The sequence below is a fragment of the Phocoena sinus genome, chromosome 9 (genome assembly GCF_008692025.1).
Source record: "Phocoena sinus isolate mPhoSin1 chromosome 9, mPhoSin1.pri, whole genome shotgun sequence".
In the NCBI taxonomy this organism is placed as follows: Eukaryota; Metazoa; Chordata; class Mammalia; order Artiodactyla; family Phocoenidae; genus Phocoena; species Phocoena sinus.
Window position 1 is genome coordinate 40,422,560 of NC_045771.1, and position 23,798 is coordinate 40,446,357.

The 23,798-nt window shown below is 36.6% G+C and overlaps 1 protein-coding gene across 5 annotated transcripts in view; it reads right to left on the bottom strand.

Annotated features, from left to right (window-relative positions):
- The window catches only part of DNAJB9 (DnaJ heat shock protein family (Hsp40) member B9), a 421,139-nt gene that overhangs the window by 329,456 nt on the left and 67,885 nt on the right, over nucleotides 1-23,798 (bottom strand). The window contains exon 5 of one of the 5 annotated variants that reach the window (XM_032643627.1): nucleotides 17,444-17,661. The exons of 3 other annotated variants lie outside the window; for them this stretch is intronic. In XM_032643627.1, coding sequence (XP_032499518.1) covers nucleotide 17,661 — 1 coding nt within the window. In that variant the 3' untranslated portion in view covers nucleotides 17,444-17,660. One more of the 5 variants, XM_032643628.1, reaches the window with a different exon arrangement.

Here is a 23,798-nt window from a genome sequence, read left to right on the forward strand (position 1 = left end):
GTACCAGTTTACATTCCCACCAACACCAGTTCCCCATCCAGGATTTCCTTTTCTTCACATCCTCATCAGCATTTGTTATTTGTATCTTTTTGATAGTAGACATCCTAACAGGTGTGAGATGATATCTCATGGTTTTGATTTGCATTTCCTTGATGATTAGTGATGTTGACTACCTTTTCATCTACCTGTTGCCATTTGTATGTCTTTTCTAGGAAAATATCTGTTCAGGTCCTTTGCCTTTTTTTTAAATTGGGTTATTTGATTTTTTGCTATTGCGTTGTATGAGTACCTTGTATATTTTGGACATTAACCCCTTATTTTTTTTTTTTTTTTTTTTTTTTTTTTTTTTTTTTTTTTTGCGTTATGCGGGCCTCTCACTGTCGTGGCCTCTCCCGCTGCGGAGCACAGGCTCCGGACGCGCAGGCCCAGCGGCCATGGCTCACGGGCCCAGCCGCTCCGCGGCATGTGGGATCCCCCCGGATCGGGACACGAACCCGTGTCCCCCGCATCGGCAGGCGGACTCCCAACCACTGCGCCACCAGGGAAGCCCAACCCCTTATTTTTTTAAATTTAATTTAATTTATTTTTCACATAGCAGGTTCTTATTAGTTATCCATTTTATACATATTAGTGTATATATGTCAATCCCAATCTCCCAGTTCATCCTACCACGACCCCCGCTACTTTCCCCCTAACCACTTATTGTATATGTGGTTTGCAAATGTTTTTCCCATTCCATTGCTTACCTTTTCATTTTGTTGATGGTTTCCTTTGCTGTACAGAAGTTTTTAATTGCATGTAGTCCTACTTGTTTATTTTTCCTTTTGCTGCCTTTGCTTTTGGTGTCAAATCCAAAAACTCACTGCAAGACCCAGATCCAGGAGATTACACCTTACATTATTTCTAGGAGTTTTATGGTTACAGATCTTACATTCAAGCCTTTAATCCATTTTGAGTTGATTTTTGTGTATGGTGTAAGATAGGGGTCCAGTTTCATTCATTTGTGTGTGGATATCCAGTTTTCCCAACACCACTTAATGAACAGAATATTCTTTACCAACAGTATATTCTTGGCTCCTTTGTCATAAATTAATTGACCAAATATGAGTGGGTTTATTCTGGGTTCTCTATTCTGTTTCATTGATCTGTGTGTCTGTTTTTATGTCACTACTATACTGTCTTGATACAATAGCTTTGTAATATAGTTTGGGAGTGGGAAGTGTGATGCCTCCAACTTTGCCTTCTTTCTCAAAATTGCTTGACTATTCAGGCTCTTTTGTGGTTTCATATAAATTTTAGGGTTGTTTTTTCTATTTCTGTGAAAAATGTCATTGGTATTTTTTTTGTTCTCCATCTCTATAACTTTGTTATTTCAAGAATATTATATATATAGAATCATTCAGAGTGATTATCTATTGGAATTTTAATAGGAATTGTATTGCGTCTGTAGATTGCTTTGGGTAGTATGGCATTTTAACAATATTAATTCTCTCATTCCATAAGCATGGAATGTCTGTTCATTTATTTGTGTCTTCTTCAATGTCTTTTATCAGTATTTTATAATTTTTAGTGAATAGATCTTTCATCCCCTTGCTTAAATTTATTCCTAAGTATTTTATTCTTTTTGATTCTGTTGTAAATGGGATTGTTTTTTTTAATTTCTCTTTCCTATAGTTCATTGTTAGTGTATAGAAAAGCAACTGATTTTTATACGCTGATTTTGTATCTTGCAAATTTACTGAATTTGTTTATTAGTTCTACTAGTTTTTGGTGGCATCTCTAGGGTTTTCTATATATAATATTATGTCATCTGCAAACACAGAAAATTTTACTTCTTTTGTTCTGAGTTGGATGCCTATTATTTTATTTTCTTGCCTAATTGCTCTGGCTAGGACTTCCAGTGCTATGTTGAATAAAAGTGGCAAGAGTGGGCATTCTTGTCTTGTACCTGCTCTTAGAGGAAATGCTTTCAGCTTTCCATCATTGACTATGATGTTTGCTATGGGTTTCTTATATACATCCTTTAATATGTTAAGCTATGCTAGCACTATACCCATTTTGTTGAGAGTTTTATCATAAATGAATACTGAATTTTGTCAAAATCTTTTTCTGCATCTACTGAGATGATCATATAATTTTTATACTTCATTTTGTTAATGTGGTGTATTGCATTAATTGATTTGCAGATGTTGAACCATCCTTGAAACCAGGAATACAGCTCATTTGGTCAGGGTATATGATCCTTTTAACATACTATTGAATTCTGTTTGCAAATTTTTTTCAAGTATTTTTGTTCATCAGGGATATTGGTCTGTAATTTTCTTTTCTTGTAATGTCATTGTCTGATTTTTGTACCAGGGTAATGCTGGCTTTATAAAATGAGTTTATAAGTGTCCCTTCCTAGTCTTTGGAAGAGTCTGAGAAAGGCATATTAATTCTTCTTTAAGTGTTTCATAGAATTCACAGGTAAAAACATCTAGTCCTAGACTATTCAATCTCCTCACTAGCAATTAGTCTGTTCAGATTTTCTTTTTCTTCCTGGTTATTAGTAGGTTGTATATTTCTAAGAATTTATCCATTTCTTCTAGGTTGTCCAATTTGTTAGCATATAATTAATTGTTCATAGTAGTCTCTCATGATCCTTTGTATTTGTGTGGTATCGGATGTGATGTCTCCTCTTTTCTTTCTAATTTTATTTATTTGAGGCTTCTCTCTTTTTTTCTTGGTAAGTCTACCTAAAGATCTGTTCATTTCATCTTTTAAAGGAACCAGCTCTTAGCTTTATTGATCTTTTCTAGTCTCTATTTCATTTATTTCAACTCTGATATTTGTTATTTCCTTCCTACTACCAACTTTGGGCTTAGTCTGCTCTTCTTTTTCAAGTTTCTTGAGGATTAAAGTTCAGTTGTTTATTTGAGATTTTTCTTTTTCTTTATGTAGGCATTTATCCCTATAAACTTTCCTCTTAGAAATGTTTTTTCCTGCATCACATAAGTTTTGATATGTTATGTTTTCATTTTCATTTGTCTCAAGATATTTTTTGGTTTCTTTTTTGATTTCTTCTTTGACCCATTGACTTTCAGAGCTAGGTGATTTGGCAGTCTGCTCTTTGGGTGGCAGCCTTAAAAGCTGGGGTGCTAGATGTGTGGTCCAAACCCTTCACTCCTTGGGGAGAAGCTGGGAGTTAGGAATTCACTCCTGATTGTGTGGCACTGTCCCAGTGGTGGGATTTATGGCAAGAGTGTGTATCAGCTTTTCCTACCCATTTCTATGTGGGCATTTTCTCAGTCATCCAATATGAAGAAGTCACTCCCCTAGTTTCTGGATTTCTCTCAGAGGGAATTGCTCCTTATGTCACTGTGTATTCAGTAGGTCCATGGGAGAAGTAAAATTCAGGAAGCATATTAGGAAGGAAGAAGAAATCAAAATTAGATCTTGAATGAAAAAGGAGAGAGTGGAGTCAAGGGCAAACTATAATAACTCTGTTATTCTAAGCCACAAAGTTTTGTGGTAATATGTTACAACAGTAAGAAACTAATACATCACTTTTCATTATTTAATGTGACTTTTTAATGTGTATGGTCTTCTTGGCAATTTGAAATAATCCAGTGGTCATTTCCAATGCTGGATGAGAAGCAATTTAAGCAACTTAGAGTTAGAAAACAAATGACAAATAAATTAATAAAAATTTTTGACAGTATTTTATTTTAAATCGCCCCAAAAGTATTTACATAGTATAATGGCTAATTTTATGTGTCAGTTTGACTGGGTCACAGGGTACCCAGATTAAAATTATTCCTGGGTGTGTTTGTGAGGGTGTTTCTGGATTACATGAGCATTTGTATTGGTGGTGGACTCAATAAAGTGGATTGCCTTCCCCAGTGTGGGTACACATGGTGCAGTGGTTGACGGCCTGAATAGGACAAAAATCAGACAACTGGAATCACATTATTGCTTTCCTGGGTGTCCAGCTTACAGATAGCAGATAATGGAACATAGCCTACATAATTGCATAAGCAAGCAAATTCCTCATAATCAATCTCTCTCTCTCTCTCTCTCTCTCTCTCTCTCTCTCTCACACACACACACACACACACACCACACATATATACAAACTTTAGGCAAAACTAGATAATCTCAGTGATAACCTTCCTATGCACTTTGACCCTTCTATCTTATTCAACTAGATGTTGTCTTTTGACTGTGTAACAGTCAAAACACAATGTACACTACTAAATTAGAAAATTCTATAGGTTTTATGATGGTAACGTCATTCACTTAATCAAGCATATAAAGACAAACTATGTGAATTACCACACAAGATACATTTTAATTTGCTAGTTCTAAAAATATGTGTGAGCTCTCAGTGGTAATTTGAAAAATTTGCTAGTTCTAAAAATATGTGTGAACCTAATTTATATCAAGTAAAGCTATGACAAAATTTTACTACTTAATAGAAACTATATTATGTACTATAATGAACTAATGTTTTCACCTGAAAAATAAAATTACACAAAACAACGTATGCCCATTACAACACAGTTTGTTATTGCTGTGATCTAAATGTTTGTGTCCTCCCACGTTGAAATCCCAATGCCCGTGGTGGTGTTGTTGGGAGGTGGGAACTTTAGGAGGTGCTTAGGTCATGACAGTGGAGGAGCATTCGTGAATGGAATTAATGCTCTTATGAGTGACCCCAGAGAGGTACCTCTCCCCTTCCACCACATGAAGGTACAATGAGAAGTCTACAACCCAAAAGAGGGCCCTTGCCTGATGATATTGGCACCTTAACACTGAACTTCCAGTTTCCAGAACTGTAAGCAATAAATTTGTGTTGTTTATATTCTACCCAGTCTGCAGGATTTTGTTATAGCAGCCTAAAGGGACTAAGACTAAGTTCTATTCTCTTGTTAGTGGTCATTTTGTCTCCATTTGATATCCAGAAGAAATCAAAATGTGATGTGGTTTCCCTCAGGAAAAGCAAAGGAACAAATGAATGAGGTATTTACAACCTCTACCCCAAGACTCCAAACTAAAGGATGCTGTTGATGAACTGAAATGTATTTCATTTTTAAATACAGTAGAGTGGTGCTCTCAACGTGTGGAGGTATAATTATTCGAGAATCTCAACGTAGAGGGGCACAAGGGCCAAGGAGCTATGGTTTATTATCTTTCCACACTTTGTTTGTCTAAAATGTGGGATTCCCGAAAAGATTTATACTATTTCCCGACAGCCCCTAAGCATAAAATTAATAAAGAATGTAAAAGAAAATTTGCCACAGAGATTCAGAGCTGATTAATATAAGCCATGCCCGTCCATCATTCTCTGGAAGCCAATTAAGCAAAGTACTAAAATGTAAAATTTTAACACCATAAATAAAAGTTGGTGAAAAGTTTAAATTCTATCATAAAATTACCCAGTGAAAGTAAAGTAGCTGTAAAAGCATACCTTATAAAAATAAGGTATATTTATGCCCTGATTGCTAAACAAAATAAAGGGAATTTTTATTGTGAAACAGCCAAAATGACCTCATCAATCTTTTCTAGCTTTCCACTGGGGGAAAGAGGATTTTGCACCATGAGGTATGTAAAATTAATCTTCAAGCCTATTATTCTGCAGGACCTTATGAAAAACCCCATGAAGAGCATCTTAAAAATAAAGATGGACAACTCACCAGATTACAGAAACAGAAGGAAGGGGATAGATGGCCTGAATTTGTTCTTTTCATATTAAATAGTTTGGGCACATTTTCTATCCTCTATGAAATTTGAATTCAAACAGTGTCACACCCAACCATCTTCCCACACAGCAAATAAAGAAATGGATAGATTGATAGTTAAATTAGATAAACTAGTCCTATAACTCTGTCTTGTATGCATGTTCTCAATACCTGCTTTTTGTTGTTTTTTTTAAAAAACTCAGCTATCAAACGCCTGGCTACTGAGCCATGGGTTTTACGACATAATCAGGAAAAAATTAATTATGATGAGAGAAAAAGAGTCCCATGTTCTAAACCTAAAGACCCTGAAAACCGAGCCCTAGTCAACTGATTATGCCAGGTGATTCTAACATTAGATGCTACCTCAGCCACACACACCACTTCACCCTAATTCTATGCCCTGGAGCCCTACAAGCATCAGATAAAACCACTTTTCCTCCACTTCTATACTATCCTTGACATGAAGAGGAAGATCTCCAAATTAATGTGCTATGCGTAAAAATCAACGCTCATCCTTCATTACACCAACTCTCATCATCTATCTGCCTTGTGACTCAGACATCCCTTTATTCCTGATTTGTTGATCACCTCATAAAGCCTAGACCCTCTCCTTACCTAGAAATGCCTTCATCCCTGGGCTCTTCTTATTAGATAGCTGTGTACTTACCCTTTTATGAACTTATCTCCAACCCATCCCCAAATCCCCCTGGAACCCAAAATCAATCACCAGCAAAATCCCTTGTATCCAAAAATCAATCACCAGCAAAATCCCTTGTATCACTAATATCCTGAACTTGACCTGGCTCTCCCCCCAAGCTATGGCTACTCTTCAACTCCTCAGAATATCAACCCACTACCCCTCCTTGTTGCAATTATACACAGACCTGGGTCCTTCCCCACTCCTTGAAGAATTAAGCTTCTAACTCACTGTCATTCCAGCACTCTACTTGTCATTATTCTTGGTGATTTCAATATTCCCCTGATGATCCTTCTAATCCATTTGAGCTCATCTTCAATGATCTTGTCTCCCACCTAACCCAGTCACCTTCTCATTACCAGTAACAGCAATTCCCCCATAAGTTCAACATCAAGCATCCCACTCTCCCACAACCATCTCTTGTCCTTCCAGATCTTTCCTCTAATATCCCATTCCCAACAAGGACCTATCACTTTTTCCCCACATCCTATTGATATATTTAATATTCTCCTTATGTACTGATAGTTTAGAATCCACAGTCCATTATTCCTCTCTTGCATAAAACCTCAACTCTCTTGTCGTCTTCTTACCTCATAGGTCTCGCATGGCAAAACTCTAATCATACTTAAAGCCAACTCACCACCTGCTCTGTCCTGGCACCCATGAAGCTGAATGTGGCTGGAGAAAAACAATCTGCTGTATCCTTAAGTCATGATCACTGATCTCAAAGAGACCGTTAGTGCCGTCCAGTGAATGGACTCCAGTGAATGGACTACATATCTCTACTCCACTCAGTTACCTCTACTTTCACCTCAAAACTCAAGCACCTCCTCACCTTCACTCTCAGCTTTGCTTCCTATATCTCTGAGAGAAGAACAGCTCTAGAAACTACTGCCACCACCTTCACCCATGCAGCTACACTTATTCCACCTTCCTTTCTGTTACCATAGGTGTATTTTCCATGCCTTCATCTAGAGCCAGCTCCACTACAGTACCCAAGCTCAGCCAAGCCCAGCAGAGCCCACAAGTCAAATCTGACCTACAAGCCCATTAGAAAGAAATATATGCTTGTTGTTGAAAGCCACTAGATTTTGGGGTTTTGTATGCAGAATTATTGTGGCAAAAACCTGAAGGTAATTTCATATACAGCACCAATATCATGTAGAAAGATTTCTACAACCCTTTATCCATGATTTATTTTGCCATATCTCATAAAGGGTTTTTATCCTTTCTTTAGTATCCAACTAACACTATCACTCTTTCTTCTTTAGTTATAACTTCTTGAAGCAACAGTCTATCTGTATTTGTCTCCTTTTGTTCATTCCCACATGCTGTAACCCCTGCAATTAGGTTTACATCTTGACATTATAGAGACCATTTTCTCAAGTGTCACTCATTTCTTTACCAAAGGGGCAGATACGATGCAGAGTTGGGTCAGCAGCAGTCATGAGGACTGAATCCATCGGTAAGTGACAAGTAAAGAATTGGGTTGATATGAGGCAGAGAATGTAAAGCAATTTGAAAAGCTATTTGTTCAATCTACTGAGGCTTTTATTTTTTAAAAAATAAAACCCCTCCCTTTTAATTTTTATTTAAAAAGTCAAGATACTTCATCCACTGGATGAGTAATCAATCTCAGTTTTCTCAGAAACTAGTTTGGCAATTTTTTGTAATGCCACTTAACTTCTATGATATTTTCACTCATAAATTTAGAAAGCTAAGCAGCATGGTTTTTAAGCAGGAATCTGGCAATTTTTCAAAATTCACATAACCAATGGACCCCCTACTCTTCCATTCAATTTTGATACAACCCTTTAGAGTAGAGTAGGATTTGGGCAGCCTGAAAATACTCTAGAATTGATTTCTTATCTTCTCAAGCCACGTTGCCCATCCCTTGACATGCGTGCACACTGATCATTCAAGACCATGAGGCAGATGTTCCCCAACATCCCCTCAAATATGTAATAGGTATATTTATCGCTTATAGATTGTGGTCTGAACACATTAATTGAAATGATGTTTTGTGTCTCTGATGCAATCTGTCTATGCCATCTAATGAATGTAAGCTTTCTTTTTCTTCTTTCACAATACCCATAAAAGGGCTAGATGTTAATAGTTTTTATATTAATTTACCTTCCCACACCCCCAAAACACCATATATGCAAGGATTTATGGGCCAAGAAAGCAACTTTGTAGTGACATATATTAATTTCTTCATATAACCTGGAGCATAGAGGCTAAGAAAGAATTTAAAAACTAGTGTGAGTTTGGGAGTTGTGTATTTTAGATACGAATTTTTCCCACCATGTAAACATTTGAAATAATACATCCAATAATTGGATGTTCCCTCTTTTCATCATCTCTCTATTCTGAAAAATATGGTTATATGTTTTAATTTAATTTGAATTTTTAGGATATTAATGCATTTCTTTTATTCATTTTATCTTTAGCCATTTCAATATGAATTCACATACACACACATGTACCCAACTTCTAAAAATCTAATACTCCTGCTACACAGACAGACATCAAGCAGTTTCCAAGGGAACACTGCTTCAAGGCAATGATCCTATTAAAAAGATCCTTCTGAGAACAAATATCCATTCCCTGCAATTGCATTCAGAAGAATTAAATTAGAGCCACTCCTCTTGAAATGAAGAGAACAATCCCATGCTTAACCATCACAGGGTAACAGAGAATGTTCCTCTTAAAAGCATAATTATTCTATAGGGTGGCAGTACCGGTATGGACCATTAGCTCTGACAGTGAAAAGCTCCCAATTCCTCTCCAATTGAAAAGTTGCTTGAGATGACAAGAGATCTACAAATCATGATTATCTTAAAATCAGAGAATTAGGCCATGTTACTGAAAGGGCCCTCCAGAGATCTGATGCCCAAGACCTCTGGCTCAGGCAGGGAGCATAGCCAGAAACTAGACTAGTTGAGTAGTCTTCAAAGGGTGCTACTTGCCTAGAATTAACCGTCAGAGCACTAGAATACCTCTTAAAATAGATATTTTTAGCATTGCTCTCATTACAAAACAATAAAATTTAGAAAACATAGAAAAGCACATAGAAGAAACAAAAATCAACCATACTCCTACCCCCCAGAGAACGAATGCTAACAGTCTGGGACATTTTTCTAAACTTATTCTGTGGCTTTATTTTTCCTTTTATAAAGACTCTAATGGGACCATAACATACACATTATTTTATGATGTACTTTTTTCACAGAATACTTAGTTGTAAATATTGTCTCCATATTACTAACTAGTCTAATAGTGATTTTGAATGGCTGCAGTGAATTCCAAATTACCAAACTAGAATTTACTTAACAAATACTCATTTGGGGACACTTAGATTGTTTCTGATTTTTCAGTCTTCACTAATAGGGTACTAGACACCCTCAAAAAAATGTTTTAATGTACAAGATATATAATTTCCACATGACAAATTCCTAGGACAATTGCTAGATTCTAGAATATAAGTGTGTTAAGATTTTTGATACACTTTCCAAAGGATTCCTCAGAAAGGTAATAACAATTGAAAGTCTACCATCAGCGTGAGAATGGACACCAGAAATGGCACTGGAATCCTCAGGCAAGATCCACTCAGGACAGTTACAAGCATTGATAGTAATGACAAGTGGGATTCTGCCACCTATTTAAGGCCAGAAATCGATTCACTGAGAACTACTAGATTCACACGAAAAAGTAAGAATTAAGTAAGTTTACTAATAATGTTAATTTATGAATACTTCTAAGCATCTGTGGATGTTTCACAGAGAAAAATGAGCAGCAAGTTCTAGTTCCTCCTCAAAAATAGAAATACTGAGCCATAGCTAAAGGAGTGGTCTCTCTTTGGCTTGGTCTGGAAAGTTCTTCCTGATTTAGCAGAGCATTCTGTTAGTACTTAGCATCATTCTTTTCTTATACATCTCTGTGACAGGATAAAAGTACCCTTAAAGTACCCTTGATTCTCAGAGAGCATAACTCAATCAGCTACAAATCCCATACAGGTATATAAAGATAGAAACCTTGCCAATTTCTAAACACTGGGGAGTAGTGGAGTGTGTAAGAAACTGGAGTAAAGTAGTTCAAATTCATTTTTTTATCATGGAAGATAGATTATATTTCTATTACGGAGGTACTTACTTTTTGAAAACTTTTAGGTCAGTTTTAGGTTTATATCAAATTCTTTTGGATTTTTTACTTAGACAGTCATACCATTTGTAAACAACGTCTTCCTTCCCAGTCTGTATACCTTTCTTGCTTTATTGTTGTAGCCAGGACTTCCAGTATGGTGTTGAAAAGGAGTGGTGAGAGGGGACATCCTTACCTTGTACCTGACCTTAGTGGGAAAACTTTGAGTTTCTCACCACTAAATATGATGTTGGCTGAAGGTTTTTGTAGATAGTCTTTACCAAGTGGAGAAAGTTCCTCCTTACTCGTAGTTTACTGAGTGTTTTTTGTCATGAATGGGTGTTGGATTTTGTCAAATGCTTTTCTTGCAACTATTAATATGATCATGTGATTTTTTGTTTTTAGTCTGTTGAGGTGATGGATTACATTGATTTTTGAATATTGAACCAGGCTTGCATACATGGGATAAATCCCAATTTGTCATCATGTATAATTATTTGCGTACATTGTTAGATTCAGTTGCTAATATTTTGTTAAGGATTATTGCATCTATGTTCACGAGAGATACTGCTCTGCAGTTTGTTTGTTTGCTTATTCTGCTTTCCTATAATGAGCTAGGAAGTAGTCCCTCTGCTTCTGTGTTCTGAAAGAGATTATAGAGAATTGGTATAATTTCTTCCTTAAATGTCTGGTAGAATTTGCCAGTTAACCCATCTGGGCCTGGTGCTTTCTGTTTTGGAAGGTTATTAATTATTGATTTATTTCTTTAATAGATGTAGGCCTATTTAGATCATCTATTTCTTCTTGTGTAAGTTTTAGCAGATTGTGTCTTTTAAGGAAGGAATTGGTTCATTTAATCTAGATTATCAAATTTGTGAGCGAAGAGTTGTTCATAGTAATTTTTATTATCTTTTTTATTATCATTTTAATTTCCATGAGATCTGTAGTCATGTCCCCTCTTTCATTTCTGGTATTAGTAATGCGTGTCCTTTTTTTTCATAGACTGGCTAGAGGTTTATCAATTTTATTCATCTTTTCTAAGAACCAGCTTTTGGTTTGATTTTCTTTATTGATTTCTCATTTTCAAATTTATTTATGCTTTAACTCTTTTTATTTTTTTTTTCTTCTGCTTATTTCGGGTTTAATTTGGTCTTCTTTTTCCAGTTTCCTGAGGTGAAAACTTAGATTAATGATTTAAAATTTTTCTTCTTTTCTAATATAAGTATTCACTGCTATAAATTTTGCTCTAAGCATTGCTTTCGCAGCATCCCACATGTTTTGATAAATTCATTTTCATTTCAAACTCATTTTTAAAACCATCCTGACAGTCAAGCAAAATAAATTGAGGGGAAAATTTCACTCATGGACCTCCAGATTGAAACACTGCTTAAAAAAAAAAAAAAAAACTATTCTAGATTATTCTCAGTCTCTCTTTAATGATTTTTCAAAGTATGCTTTGGGCAGCAAACATTTATTGAAGGATTTTTTTTTTTTTTTTGCGGTACGTGGGCCTCTCCCGTTGTGGAGCACAGGCTCCGGACGCGCAGGTTCAGCAGCCATGGCTCACAGGCCCAGCTGCTGCGCGGCATGTGGGATCTTCCCGGACCGGGGCACGAACCCGTGTCCTCTGCATCGGCAGGCGGATTCTCTACCACTGCGCCACCAGGGAAGCCATTTGAAGGATTTTTTAATGAATGTTTGATTTAGTGTGCTCTTTAAAAAGAAATATTCAGACTAAACCTGTGATATTTCATTTATTAACACTGAAATAGGGTTGCTTTCTATTTATGTGCCTCTGTCTTGTGTTGCCTGTGTTCTGCCTTGCTATGGCAGTTTTGTGCTCTCCATATCCTAGCAATGGAAAATTGTTGCAAATTTATTTTAATAATAATAATATTATTAGTTAATATTTACTGAGTACTTAATGGATTCAGGTCAACTGACCCAATTTCAGCTGAAAAGGCATTTCCCCATTACCCACCTCCCCATAGTGGTTCTGAAGATGTTCCTTTTAACCATTTTACCCACAAAAATATATAAAATCTACCCTATTGTAAGAATGAGGTCACTCAGAATGAGGTTACACTTGTCTCCTTAGTCACAAAGTCTCCCAAAACAAGTAAGAGCGTGGACAAGGAAGGAAGGGAAGCATGGGAAAGGAAATGCGATGGGTGACCCTTACAAAGTTTAATTTTGTGTTGGTGAGGCTGATGTCCCAAGAGAGGAGAACTCCATTTAAGCCTAATGCTTTTGTGGGGTTGGTAAATGTATTGAACTCACAGGCTGAAACAGTCTCAAGAGGGCTGTTTATTCAGAGGAGACATATTAATCTATTAGGCTAATGCTTTAACATAAAAGCCTGGACTTATTACATCAGCTTCAGTGACCCAAGTGATTTTACGCATTTGAATAAAATAAATTTTGGTGTATAATATAAAAACAAACAAACAAAAAAAACAAATGAGCATCAAATGCCGTGTGTGTGTGTGTGTGTGTGTGTGTGTGTGTGTGTGTTCCATCTATTGGGTTAAATTCCTAACCTTGGCCTTTGTATTAATTTGAAAATCATAAAATCTTCCATACTCTGAAACATGTATTTGATCTGAAAAAGAAATTGCAACCGAAAGCCTGTGCTTATCTGGATAAAATGGAAGTTTTCTGAATGTGTTTAGGGGGGAAATGGTGCATAAAAGAAAAGATAAATTGTGAGAGCTTGGGTCTCCAAAAATAAGGAAATAAAATTATATCTTAATTATAATTAGAAAGACTTGAAGAGTACTGACATGTGAGTAAACCATTTGTGTTTTCAGTGAAGTTTGCTCCTTAAATATGTTGAAATATAATTTTCACTAAATCTTAATAAATCATTTATGGCAGATGTTAAGTGTATCAGTATAACAGGATCATGCAAAGAAGTTAGTAAATTCGATCCTACTAATAGCATAAGGCAAAACAAATGTGCGTGATTAACAGTGACAGTTTGAGAGAATAGCTCTAAGCAATTTAAAGACCCAGGAACCAAAAGGATCAAAATAAACAAGTTACTTTCATTGGGTGAATAGAAGTAACTTTAAAATTAGGATTGTTATAAGATGCTACTTCAAATGAGCTACAGGAAAGGAATGAATGAGAACCTATTTTATTCTCAAAAAGCCTATTCTGTCTAGGTTGTTGGAGAACCAATTATTCTCAGGAGTTCGTCAAATAAATGCCTCTGAGCCTGTCTCAAGCTAAAAAATTACATACAAGCATTTAGCATGTATTAGTTTGACCCTGTGAACTGACCTCATTCATGAGATTTCAACAGAGTTGTTGAAAAATACTTCAACATACTAGCATACCTTAATTGAACATGGCACGTTTTATAGCAAAGGGTATAATGTGGGAAATTGCATGAAAACGAGAGTGAAAAAAGAAATTAATCTAATGCCGCTCCATATGCCAGTACCATTCCAGAATTTAACAAGAAACACAAACCATATAACCACTAAATTCTGGTTTCATTGATCCAAATCCCCTCCAAGTTATCCAACCAACCCAACCACTTGTCTTGTTTTAAATATTTACGAACACAGCTTTTATCTGAATTATCAATTGCTAATTATTAATAACGGAAAATTAAAATTCAACACTAAAACAGACGGCCTCCCTTGCACTTCACTCCAACCTTTATCTTATTGAAAAGGCTCCTAAAAGCCAAAAACTATTAATCAGTTGGATGGGTTTTACAATATGTTTGTTACGTCTCAAGATGAGGTGTCAGTGAAAGCTTTTCTTAGTGAGAGGCAATTATTTCGGTATGGAAAAAGTTCACAACGTATTTCATAATCAACATTTGCCTAAACATTTGGCAATCTGCCTAAAATATTTTCTCTCTTTTTCCATGAAAAAATGGAATCTCTTACTCTTTGATGTTTTATTAACTGTTAATCTGGTGAATATTTATTCAATACTCAATGAAAATGTAAATCATACATTTAAAACAAATATTTGAGAACATCTCTTTATGGCCTAAGATTTGGATCTGCATGACTATTGCCTTCTCTTTCCATTCTGAGACCCCCTTCTGATCTCCATGTCTCCCTGACAAAATGGGCACTATGATTCTGTCTGGGGTTCAGACACTTTCCCAATTAATTCATCCTCATCTATTCATACACTGTATGACTGAAGGCCAATAAAAGCCTTTCCAACCTAAAAACGTTACATACCATAATTCTAAAAAACTGTAACAAAGATATAAATACAAGTTTGATTCTTGTAAGGCCTATTTATAAATTTTACAGCACTGCTTTATTTTAATATATATATTCATCTTCCACGCACATAAAATTTAATAGTCATTATTTCCATGCAAAAGGTAATCAAAAATAAAGTAATTGTCAGCAAAGCCCTTTAGACTCAATAGGTAAATTATAAATATTTTAGTCATATTATTTAGGTAAATAACAGTAATGTCAATTTTTCTTTTCTTTTCTTTTTTTTTTTTTTTTTTTGCAGTACGCGGGCCTCTCACTGTTGCGGCCTCTCCCGTTGCGGAGCACAGGCTCCGGACGTGCAGGCTCAGCGGCCATGGCTCACGGGCCCAGCCGCTCCGAGGCATGTGGGATCTTCCCGGACCAGGGCACGAACCCGTGTCCCCTGCATCGGCAGGCGGACTCTCAACCACTGCGCCACCAGGGAAGCCCTCAATTTTTATTTTCTTAAAATAAATTTATTCTGTGTATTTTCTTTAACCAGAAACAATAAGAAGTATTTTAATAAGATAAATATGTGTCTATGCTATTTATATGAGCAAGGTTTTGTTTCCTTTCATTAACCAATTACATTTCATCAGGGAAAACATTAAAATTAGGATAACCAGCTCAATTCAGCTGTCACCTTATTATTTATTGGTATACGAAGATTCAGTCAGGATAAAGTGCTTTTCTGCTTTTTCAAATCGTAAAACATTTCTCATTTGCAAAATAGTTTAGCAAATAGAAACCATTCTTTCTATACCTGTAGAAGGAATTCTGTTAAAAGCTTCATTCTGTCTACAGCACTCCTATGATAGCTTTCTTGGAAAAACCACAAATGAGACAGAACTTTGAGATGGAATTTTGCCTCTAAGAACCAAGGCAGGCCTTAGTTTTGGTGCTAGAGATCCTTAATCCTGAAACTCAAGCAGATGAACCCCTTCTGGCAAGTTTTGCCCCTCCCCAGGCTGTGGGCCACCTCTGGACAGAGTTTTGCTCTGAACTGATGCACTGATCCTAGTAGAACTCTGGATATATTTTTTCCACAGTAGCAACCAGGAGAAAGGGAGATTCTCAATAATAGGCAGGGCAGGATACAAGAGGTCAAAACCAGAGACACAGTGCTGAGCACGAGGTGGGGAGGTGAATGAGAATCTGTGCCTAGGAAGGTAAGTCATACACCAAAAGCGTGAAGGATAAGGCCCAAGTCAGAATATGGCACCTCAAATGGATGAAGGCAAGAGGTTCAGGATGAAAACCATGACCAGCACATGGGTGACACAAGCTATGTGACATAACAATGGGCTTTATGGTGAATAGGACCCTGTAAGACTGAACAGAAGTTTTAGTTTCTATTATGTAGGCAATAGGAATCTATCTAAAATCCTGAGCAGGAACCTGACATGATCTGACATGTAGTTTAGAAGTTCCACTCTAGTGTCAGTGTGATAGACTGGAGAAATATAAGGCTGAAGGTAGCAAGAACATTAGGAAACAAGAAATGACAAAGGTGTAAATGAGGGCACTAGAAGAGGGGTATGTTTGGAAGATATTCAGAGAATAGAATGATAGCAATTGGTAACCAATTGCCTGCTGGATCTGGGTGGGGTTTAAAATGGTATTTTTTACATTATTCCCAGGTCTGGCTTGGTGAAATGTGGGGATGGTAGTTCTAGGAAAGACAGGAAAATTCAGAAAGAAGGGGAGATTTTTGAGTAAAAATAATGAGATCATTTTTAAAGGTTATGTTAAGCGAAGTAAAAGTATCCAGACCAAAACAAAGAGACACCACTCCTTTAGTACCACTCTGGCTTGGTATTCCCATTCTTGAGGAGGAATGAGAATTTATAGCCAGAATCTCACTGTAGAGTGTTCACAGATGCTTGGCAATATTCATTAATCAACATTCTTAGTCTACCTTGCTTATTTTTAAATTTTTACTGTAAATCTAGTATTTCTCAGTGAATCAACTTCTGGCCTTTTAAGCAGAATCCCTTCATGACTATGTAGAAGTATAACAGGTATAACTGTCCTAGGTGGAGCTTGCCAAAAGAAATGGAACTTTCCATTTCTGGTATCTATTCTCATACACTGATGGTGGACTTTTCATTGTTATTACCTTTCTGAGGAATACTCTGACAGAGTGTACCAAAAGTCTTAACATACTTATATTCTATGATCTAGCATTTCTATAAATTTGCCCTAAGGAAACTACCACAAATGTGCACAAAGATTTATGTATGAGACTATCTAGCACACTATTAGTTCTAAGAGTCAAGAATCTAAGGACTATCCAATGGAATTGTTTTGTAACCAACTGGAAATAGCTTATCCCCTACTAGTCCACTTTCCCCCATTCGAATGGGCATACTTGATCTGCAGATCCTAGTCTCTTCCATCCTCCCCTAACCTAGATCCTATTCTTGCCCTCATGTTGCCTTCTGTCTGTTTCATGTTTGATCCACTCTGACTCTAAATCTGCACTCTAAAGTTTACCTGTCGTCCATTCAATCCTCACAACTCTCTTCTTCTCTAGGTAATAGACAGTTAATCTGATACTCGAGTGCAGGTAACGATACAGGTAGAACACCAAAACCACTGTATGCTTCTCCAAGATGATATGTTTATTTTAGCACTAATCTCTTGAACCCATGCCCTGTGTTTCTTGTGTTCGTGAAGGAGCAATTACAAGGATGGGAATTCCAAACAAAGCAGAAGACAGAAATGCTATGGCGACTGAGTCAGATAAATAGTCTAGGAAATGGGGAGTGCTGGTATCCCTCTTTCATCTGGTCATTTATTCCGTTCTACAACTGGGTCCATCCTGGTCTCTGATCCACTGGAAGGCTGCTTATATACTGCTTTTCTGGAAAGTTAAAATAAGTCAATATTTCCAACAGATACTTATCATGCAAAACGTTGTGTCATTCCTGAAATAGATAGAAGTCATTATTCCAGATCGATACTTATTGAGTATATGAATACAGCCAATACCTTCTTTAGCAGTTAATGACTAATGGTCAGTTCAAGAACTGAGAACACTAATAAGAAATTTAGCTTTAGGTAGTTAAACTATTAAGATGTATTAAAATTTTCTAAACTATACTGTCCTAAATGCTGTACTTCTCAAACTCACAGAGCCACCCAGGGAGCTGCAGCAAATTCACAAGGGTGCCACGGGATATTTTAATTTTCAAAGGAAGCACAGCAACATCTGTCAGACACCACACAAAAAACAGCTCTGAGATAGTTCAGTTTCAACATGTACATTCCTTTTGATGTCATTTTTCCCCCAGTTTTATTGAGATATAATTAACATATAACTGTATTATTTTTAGGTGTACAACATAATGATCTGGTATATGTATATATTGCAATGATGTCATATCTTTATGAAACATTTTCATCAGTTGTTGTGATAAGAATCGAGAACTAAACAAAAATCAATGCAGAACAAGAAATGAGAGCAGTAGGTCCATTCTACTCCACGGTTTGAGAATTCGTGCAGTGGCACAATCATACACAAACTAATAGTAAATAACTATGGGTGTTGAAGAATGAAAATATTATTTTTCTTTCCAGTCTATGTGTATTATTTTTCCAACTGTCTTCTATAATGCTACAATATAAATACTTAAGTTATTTGAGCCTAAATACTCAAAAATAGGTCTATTAAGTTAGTCCGCTGGCCTAAAGATGCAGTGAAAAAGTTACCAGACACTGAAAGCGCTGTTTACAGGAGAAGTTCAGAAACCTCTGCTTAAATGATATGAAACTCTAGACATAAACTATACATTATTATTACATCTTGGTTTTTTCACAAAATTGAGTGAAACACTTTTTGTAGAATTTTATTTGATTATCACAAAAAGTAACTTTTGAACATAAAGAAATTCTTAATTTGTATCCATTTTTATCATTAAATATTGTTAGCACTTCTTTAGGATTTAAAAAAGGTAAACATTAAATCCTCAGTTTCAGAAGAATTAATTTGTCCTTTGGTTTCATATTTCTGTAATTTTAGGCAGTACCGACTTTTAGGCAAAGTGCCTAGCAATTAGTTGCCAAAGAATTTATTTGTATGGAAATTTTTCTTCAGCCTTCTCCACTGATGCATAAACATAGTAAGGAAACTTTAACCTCATTGTTATAAGAAGAAACACCTGAGGCAATGCCAATCAAGCCAAAATCTTTTATAAAATTGCACGTCTGTGTTTTGTTTTCAGTATCAAAACTAGCACCAGTTATTCAAATCAGCTTACTTTATGTAAATTAGTCTCTTCAAAAACCTCCTTAATCCAGGCAGTTATTAAGTGAAATGGGATTTACCTCAACTAATGACTATACAAAGAGGAAAAAACACACAAGGGAAATCCTATTATAGCTTCAAAGCACTGGGCTCTCCTTTGTTTGCTTACAATCCCCCCTCTGGCAAGAACAATAAGCAGCGTGTAATTATTTTCTTGACTATAATTTTTAAGTTTTAATTTGAACCAGCATTTAAAGGAAAAGAGAAGAGGCATACAGTGCAGGAGCCCTTTTGTCTATACCAGTCTGGCTTAGCGATCAAGAAAGGGAGACATCAATTTTGCCACTGATTCCAAAAGGGATATATTTAAGAAAAACTGTACTTTTCTGCTTGGAATATATGGTAGATTGATCTTCCAACTGACATGACTGTTTCACTGCTCAAAATCAAAATCATTTTCATTAGGAAATAGACTTCCAATTTGGAATTTTTTACCCCATTAAAATAGCAATGTATTTTTAAAAAATTAAGTGCTCTCAAGATGATTTAGTCTTAACATGAATCAAGCACAAATTTTACAGTATCAAACTGAAGGATTTTAATCAGGAGGTGAAGGTGAGTTTTGATGTCTCTTTCAAAAAAGTTTCAATTGCTACTTATCATAATCAAAGAATAGACAAAGAAAAAAAAACATTAATGTTTGGTCTCAAATCCACAGTCATTGGTGACAGACTTACATTCTTTTCTTTATTTTCAGACCATGCATGTGCAAATTTAAAACTGACAAACAAAAGCCTTATCACCTAGAAGCCTGGGAAAATGAGTTCTTCTAACGGTGTTCCTTTGAAGGTAGCGGTTCACATACCATACTCAATAGAAAGTGACAATTAATTTGACAGATCCTGGTTTTAGGAATCCAAGAGAGTAAAATTTCCTGGTACCATAAGATACACAACTGTGGTTGAATCGGGGTAGAATTCATTTCCTAAAAGTGTTAGCAGCCTAAGCTGGGAGCCAGGGTAGAGTTGCTGCAGGGAGAATTTTGAGGGAAATTATGGGATGGATGTTTTTATTTTTTGCAATTTTAATTTTTCTTAGACTTTCATTTCACCAAATGACTTTTTGTATTACTTTAATACACTGACACCTTCATTTCAGATTCTACGTAAAAATTTAAAAATGTTAAAGACATACTACTCATCACACATATATGCCAGATTATCACTATATTCCCAGTCTCAGATGAACCCTGCTAAACGGAAGACAAGATGGTATTTTTGGTCCCCTTGCATTTTTTAATAATCAGTGCATAATAAACTCCAAGACCTAAGTGAAAGTCACTCACAAAAAATAGGAATAAAATCAGAAAAGTCATCCTCTGCAATTGAAGTTTATATTAATTAATATGGAATGGATATGATTAGCCTTCTGCAGGAGTGACCTTTGAGAGGCACTTTGCAATGAGTTGTGCCTCTAAATCCCCTTAAGGTCCCCAGTCCAAATATTACTTACTGTAGCCTGAGCTTTGACTTTAGATAACCTGGATAACCACATGCACGTAATAAATGCAAACAAAATGATGTGGCACTCTGCATGATGTTTAGAAAATGGAGAGTTGACAAATAATAATCTGTTGGGGTTTATTCAGAGAGACGTGGAATACGAGTCATTAGAAATATGTAGTCAGCAGTAAAGCAGGAGTGATTTCTCTAGTTTTTGCCACAATCTGAAAGACATATCCTTCAAGATTACTCAATTTATTTTACCATTATCTCATACGTATATCTTTGCCTCACAATTTCTTGATTAGCAACTTGCATTCCAGGGAAGTTTGATAATAAACAGGGCTATTTTAGATAAGGGTTTTCTAGTGACAAGGAAGGTAAATCCCCACTGAATGTTAATAAGTTAGCACTTGTTTATAAATAAATCCATGAGACCATATAGCCTGAAGTCAGTCCCCACAGAAGCTCATCATTCCTCAGTGAACTGATAGTATCATTTCTTGAAGCTGAATGATAGACCCACAGGGACTTCATCAGTTGAAAGAACCCTGCCTGAGCAAATGTGTGAAATGGTTCAAAAGCAAAACCAAAAAGTAATGAAGCATGTCATTATATATGTGTCAAAACTCATAAAGTGAACAACACCAAGAGTGAACCCTAATGAAAACTTTGTACTTTGGGTGGTAATGAAGTGTCAATATAGATTCATTGATTGCAACAAATGTACCACTCTAGTGCAGGATGTCAATGGCGGGGAAGATGCCCTTGTGGGGGCAGGGGATATATGGCAAGTGTCTACACTTTCCATTCAGTTTTGCTGTGAACATAAAACTGCTCAAAAAAATAGTCAAGAAAGAGAGAGAGAGAAAGGAAGAAAGGAAAGAAGGAAGGAAAGAAGTAAGGAAGGAAGGAAGGAAGGAAGAAAGAAACAAAGAAAGAAAAAAAAGGCAGAAAAGAAAGAAAGAAGAAAGAAAGAGAAAGAAAGGGAGAAAAAAAGAAAGAAAGAGAGAAAGAAAGAAAGGGGGGGGGAGGGAGGGAGGGGCGGAAATGTAATGCATGGAACCAGAAGGAGTTAAAAATAACCCATGGAATCAAAAAGACCTGAGTTAAAATCCTGACAGTGCCCCTGACTGGGTGACATTTAACCTCTCTGAGCTTCAGCTTCTTTTTCTGTAAAATGTAGATAATAAATATGCAGCTTTGGGGTTATGAGAGTTAAATGAAATAATACATGAAAAGCATGTAGGACAGTGCCTGGCACATAGTGTGATTTCATAATTTCCATACTCCACCCAAAGTAATCCTCCTATAATGTTTGACCTGATTTAGAAGCTATTGTTTTTTTGGTTGTTTTTTTTTTTGCGGCACGTGGACCTCTCACTGCTGTGGCCTCTCCCGTTGCGGAGCACAGGCTCCGGATGCGCAGGCCCAGCGGCCATGGCTCACGGGCCCAGCCGCGCCGCAGCATGTGGGATCTTCCCGGACCGGGGCACGAACCCCTGTCCCCTACATCGGCAGGCAGACTCTCAACCACTGCGCCACCAGGGAAGCCCTAGAAACTATTCTTTACGCCAAAAAGTATAAATTTCTCTCTAACTACTCAGGGAGCCTAAGACACACAGAAATAAGAGCAAGAGATGGCAAGTTGCAGGATCAGTCTCCTGGAGGAAAAAGCATTCCCAGGTAATAATTTGTTAGGGTTAAAAATTTTTGCAAAGCATATTGGCCACATCAAACTTTTTATTAAAACAATTGATATAAACTTTATTATACTGAGGCTAAACTTTAACAAAATTGCAGACCCAGAGACAGAATTTTTTGCAATTAATAATAAAGGTCTTAATATAAGAAAATGATTGTTACAACAAATACCAAAGTAGGACACAAATAACTGAATACAAAGAAGAGGATTAAGCAGAATCAAGATGATGAAAGAAAAACCTGACAGAGGTAACACCTATAACCAAGTCTAACTAAAGGGTTTGACAATTGATTAATGATGAAACAATAGAAATTAATATCAGCTTTCATTGAGCCATGATATGAAAGAGCACAGTGAAACTGAATGCTTTATTAACTGCAGGGTGTTGTTGAGGACATCACTCACTACATCAAATAGTGTCCTATTGTCACAGTACCAGGAATAGTGAATACTTTTCCTAAACAACCTGTTTGTGTGTGCTTTAAGAATCCTTCAAATATAATGTCTGCATTTTTGTCTTCATGTTGGCTGCTAGAGAAAACGTGGACTACCTGCCTCTAGAAAGGATATAGGATACTATGACTAGCATTTGTATACTCACAGTTTCCTCCCCTTTTATTGTTATTATTCCTCCCCCAATATTACTCATATTCCCTTTGTCTAAATACTTTCATTTATTTTTAATTTATTCTAACATGATATATATATTTGTATATATCTATATAGATATAGATTTTTGTAAACCATCTTCTTGTAACAATACGTAGTAAAAACAAATTTTAAAAATTTAGTCAGCAAGCAACTTTTAGAACCTGATCCAAAAATGAAGTGGGTGCTATGTGTATGGCTAGGTCCCATTACCATAACTTTCAAAATTGTTGGGTTAATGTCTCATTTTCCTTTCTTTTTGTTGCTGACCTTGTGTCCCACCTTACAAGCACCAGAATTCAGGACAAATTGCACAGTGTTACATGGCATGGCTCCCAGTATTTCGCAGAAATACATACTGAGGCCAGGGCTCTGCTGGGTGGGGAGTTGTGCGGTTGTGTTTCAGTGCAGGGCCTTGGACTGTGTTATTCTGCCATTTCCATAGGACCAATAAGAGAAAGCAGTGGGGGAGCACACAGGTTGCTGGCCCCACGCTGTCTATTTTGGGATATCAGACCTGTATAGTATATATCTGCAAACACCAAGCTGCCCAGCTCTAGAGACTTTGGTGCATATGAGTTGTTGTCTTCTACCTGCTGGAGAGAGGAAGCCCAAGGTCCCATGGAAGTTGAGTCTGGTACACTCCTCACTCCCCATTCCCCTTGAGAAAAGCACTTCTCCAGATCCCAGCTGGTTCATTTTCCAGGCCACCCTGAGTGAGCCTGAGGGTCACTTGCAGTCACTTCTGCTTGTTGTCCCCAATTGTCTGCCGTTTAACCACCGGGTCTTCAGGGGAGGGGGTGGGAAAGCTGAGGTTCCTAGCATTTGCCAATGTCCATAGTATAAGTACGCCTACATAGCCGATTTCAAGCTACCAATGTGACATCTCTGAATTCAGA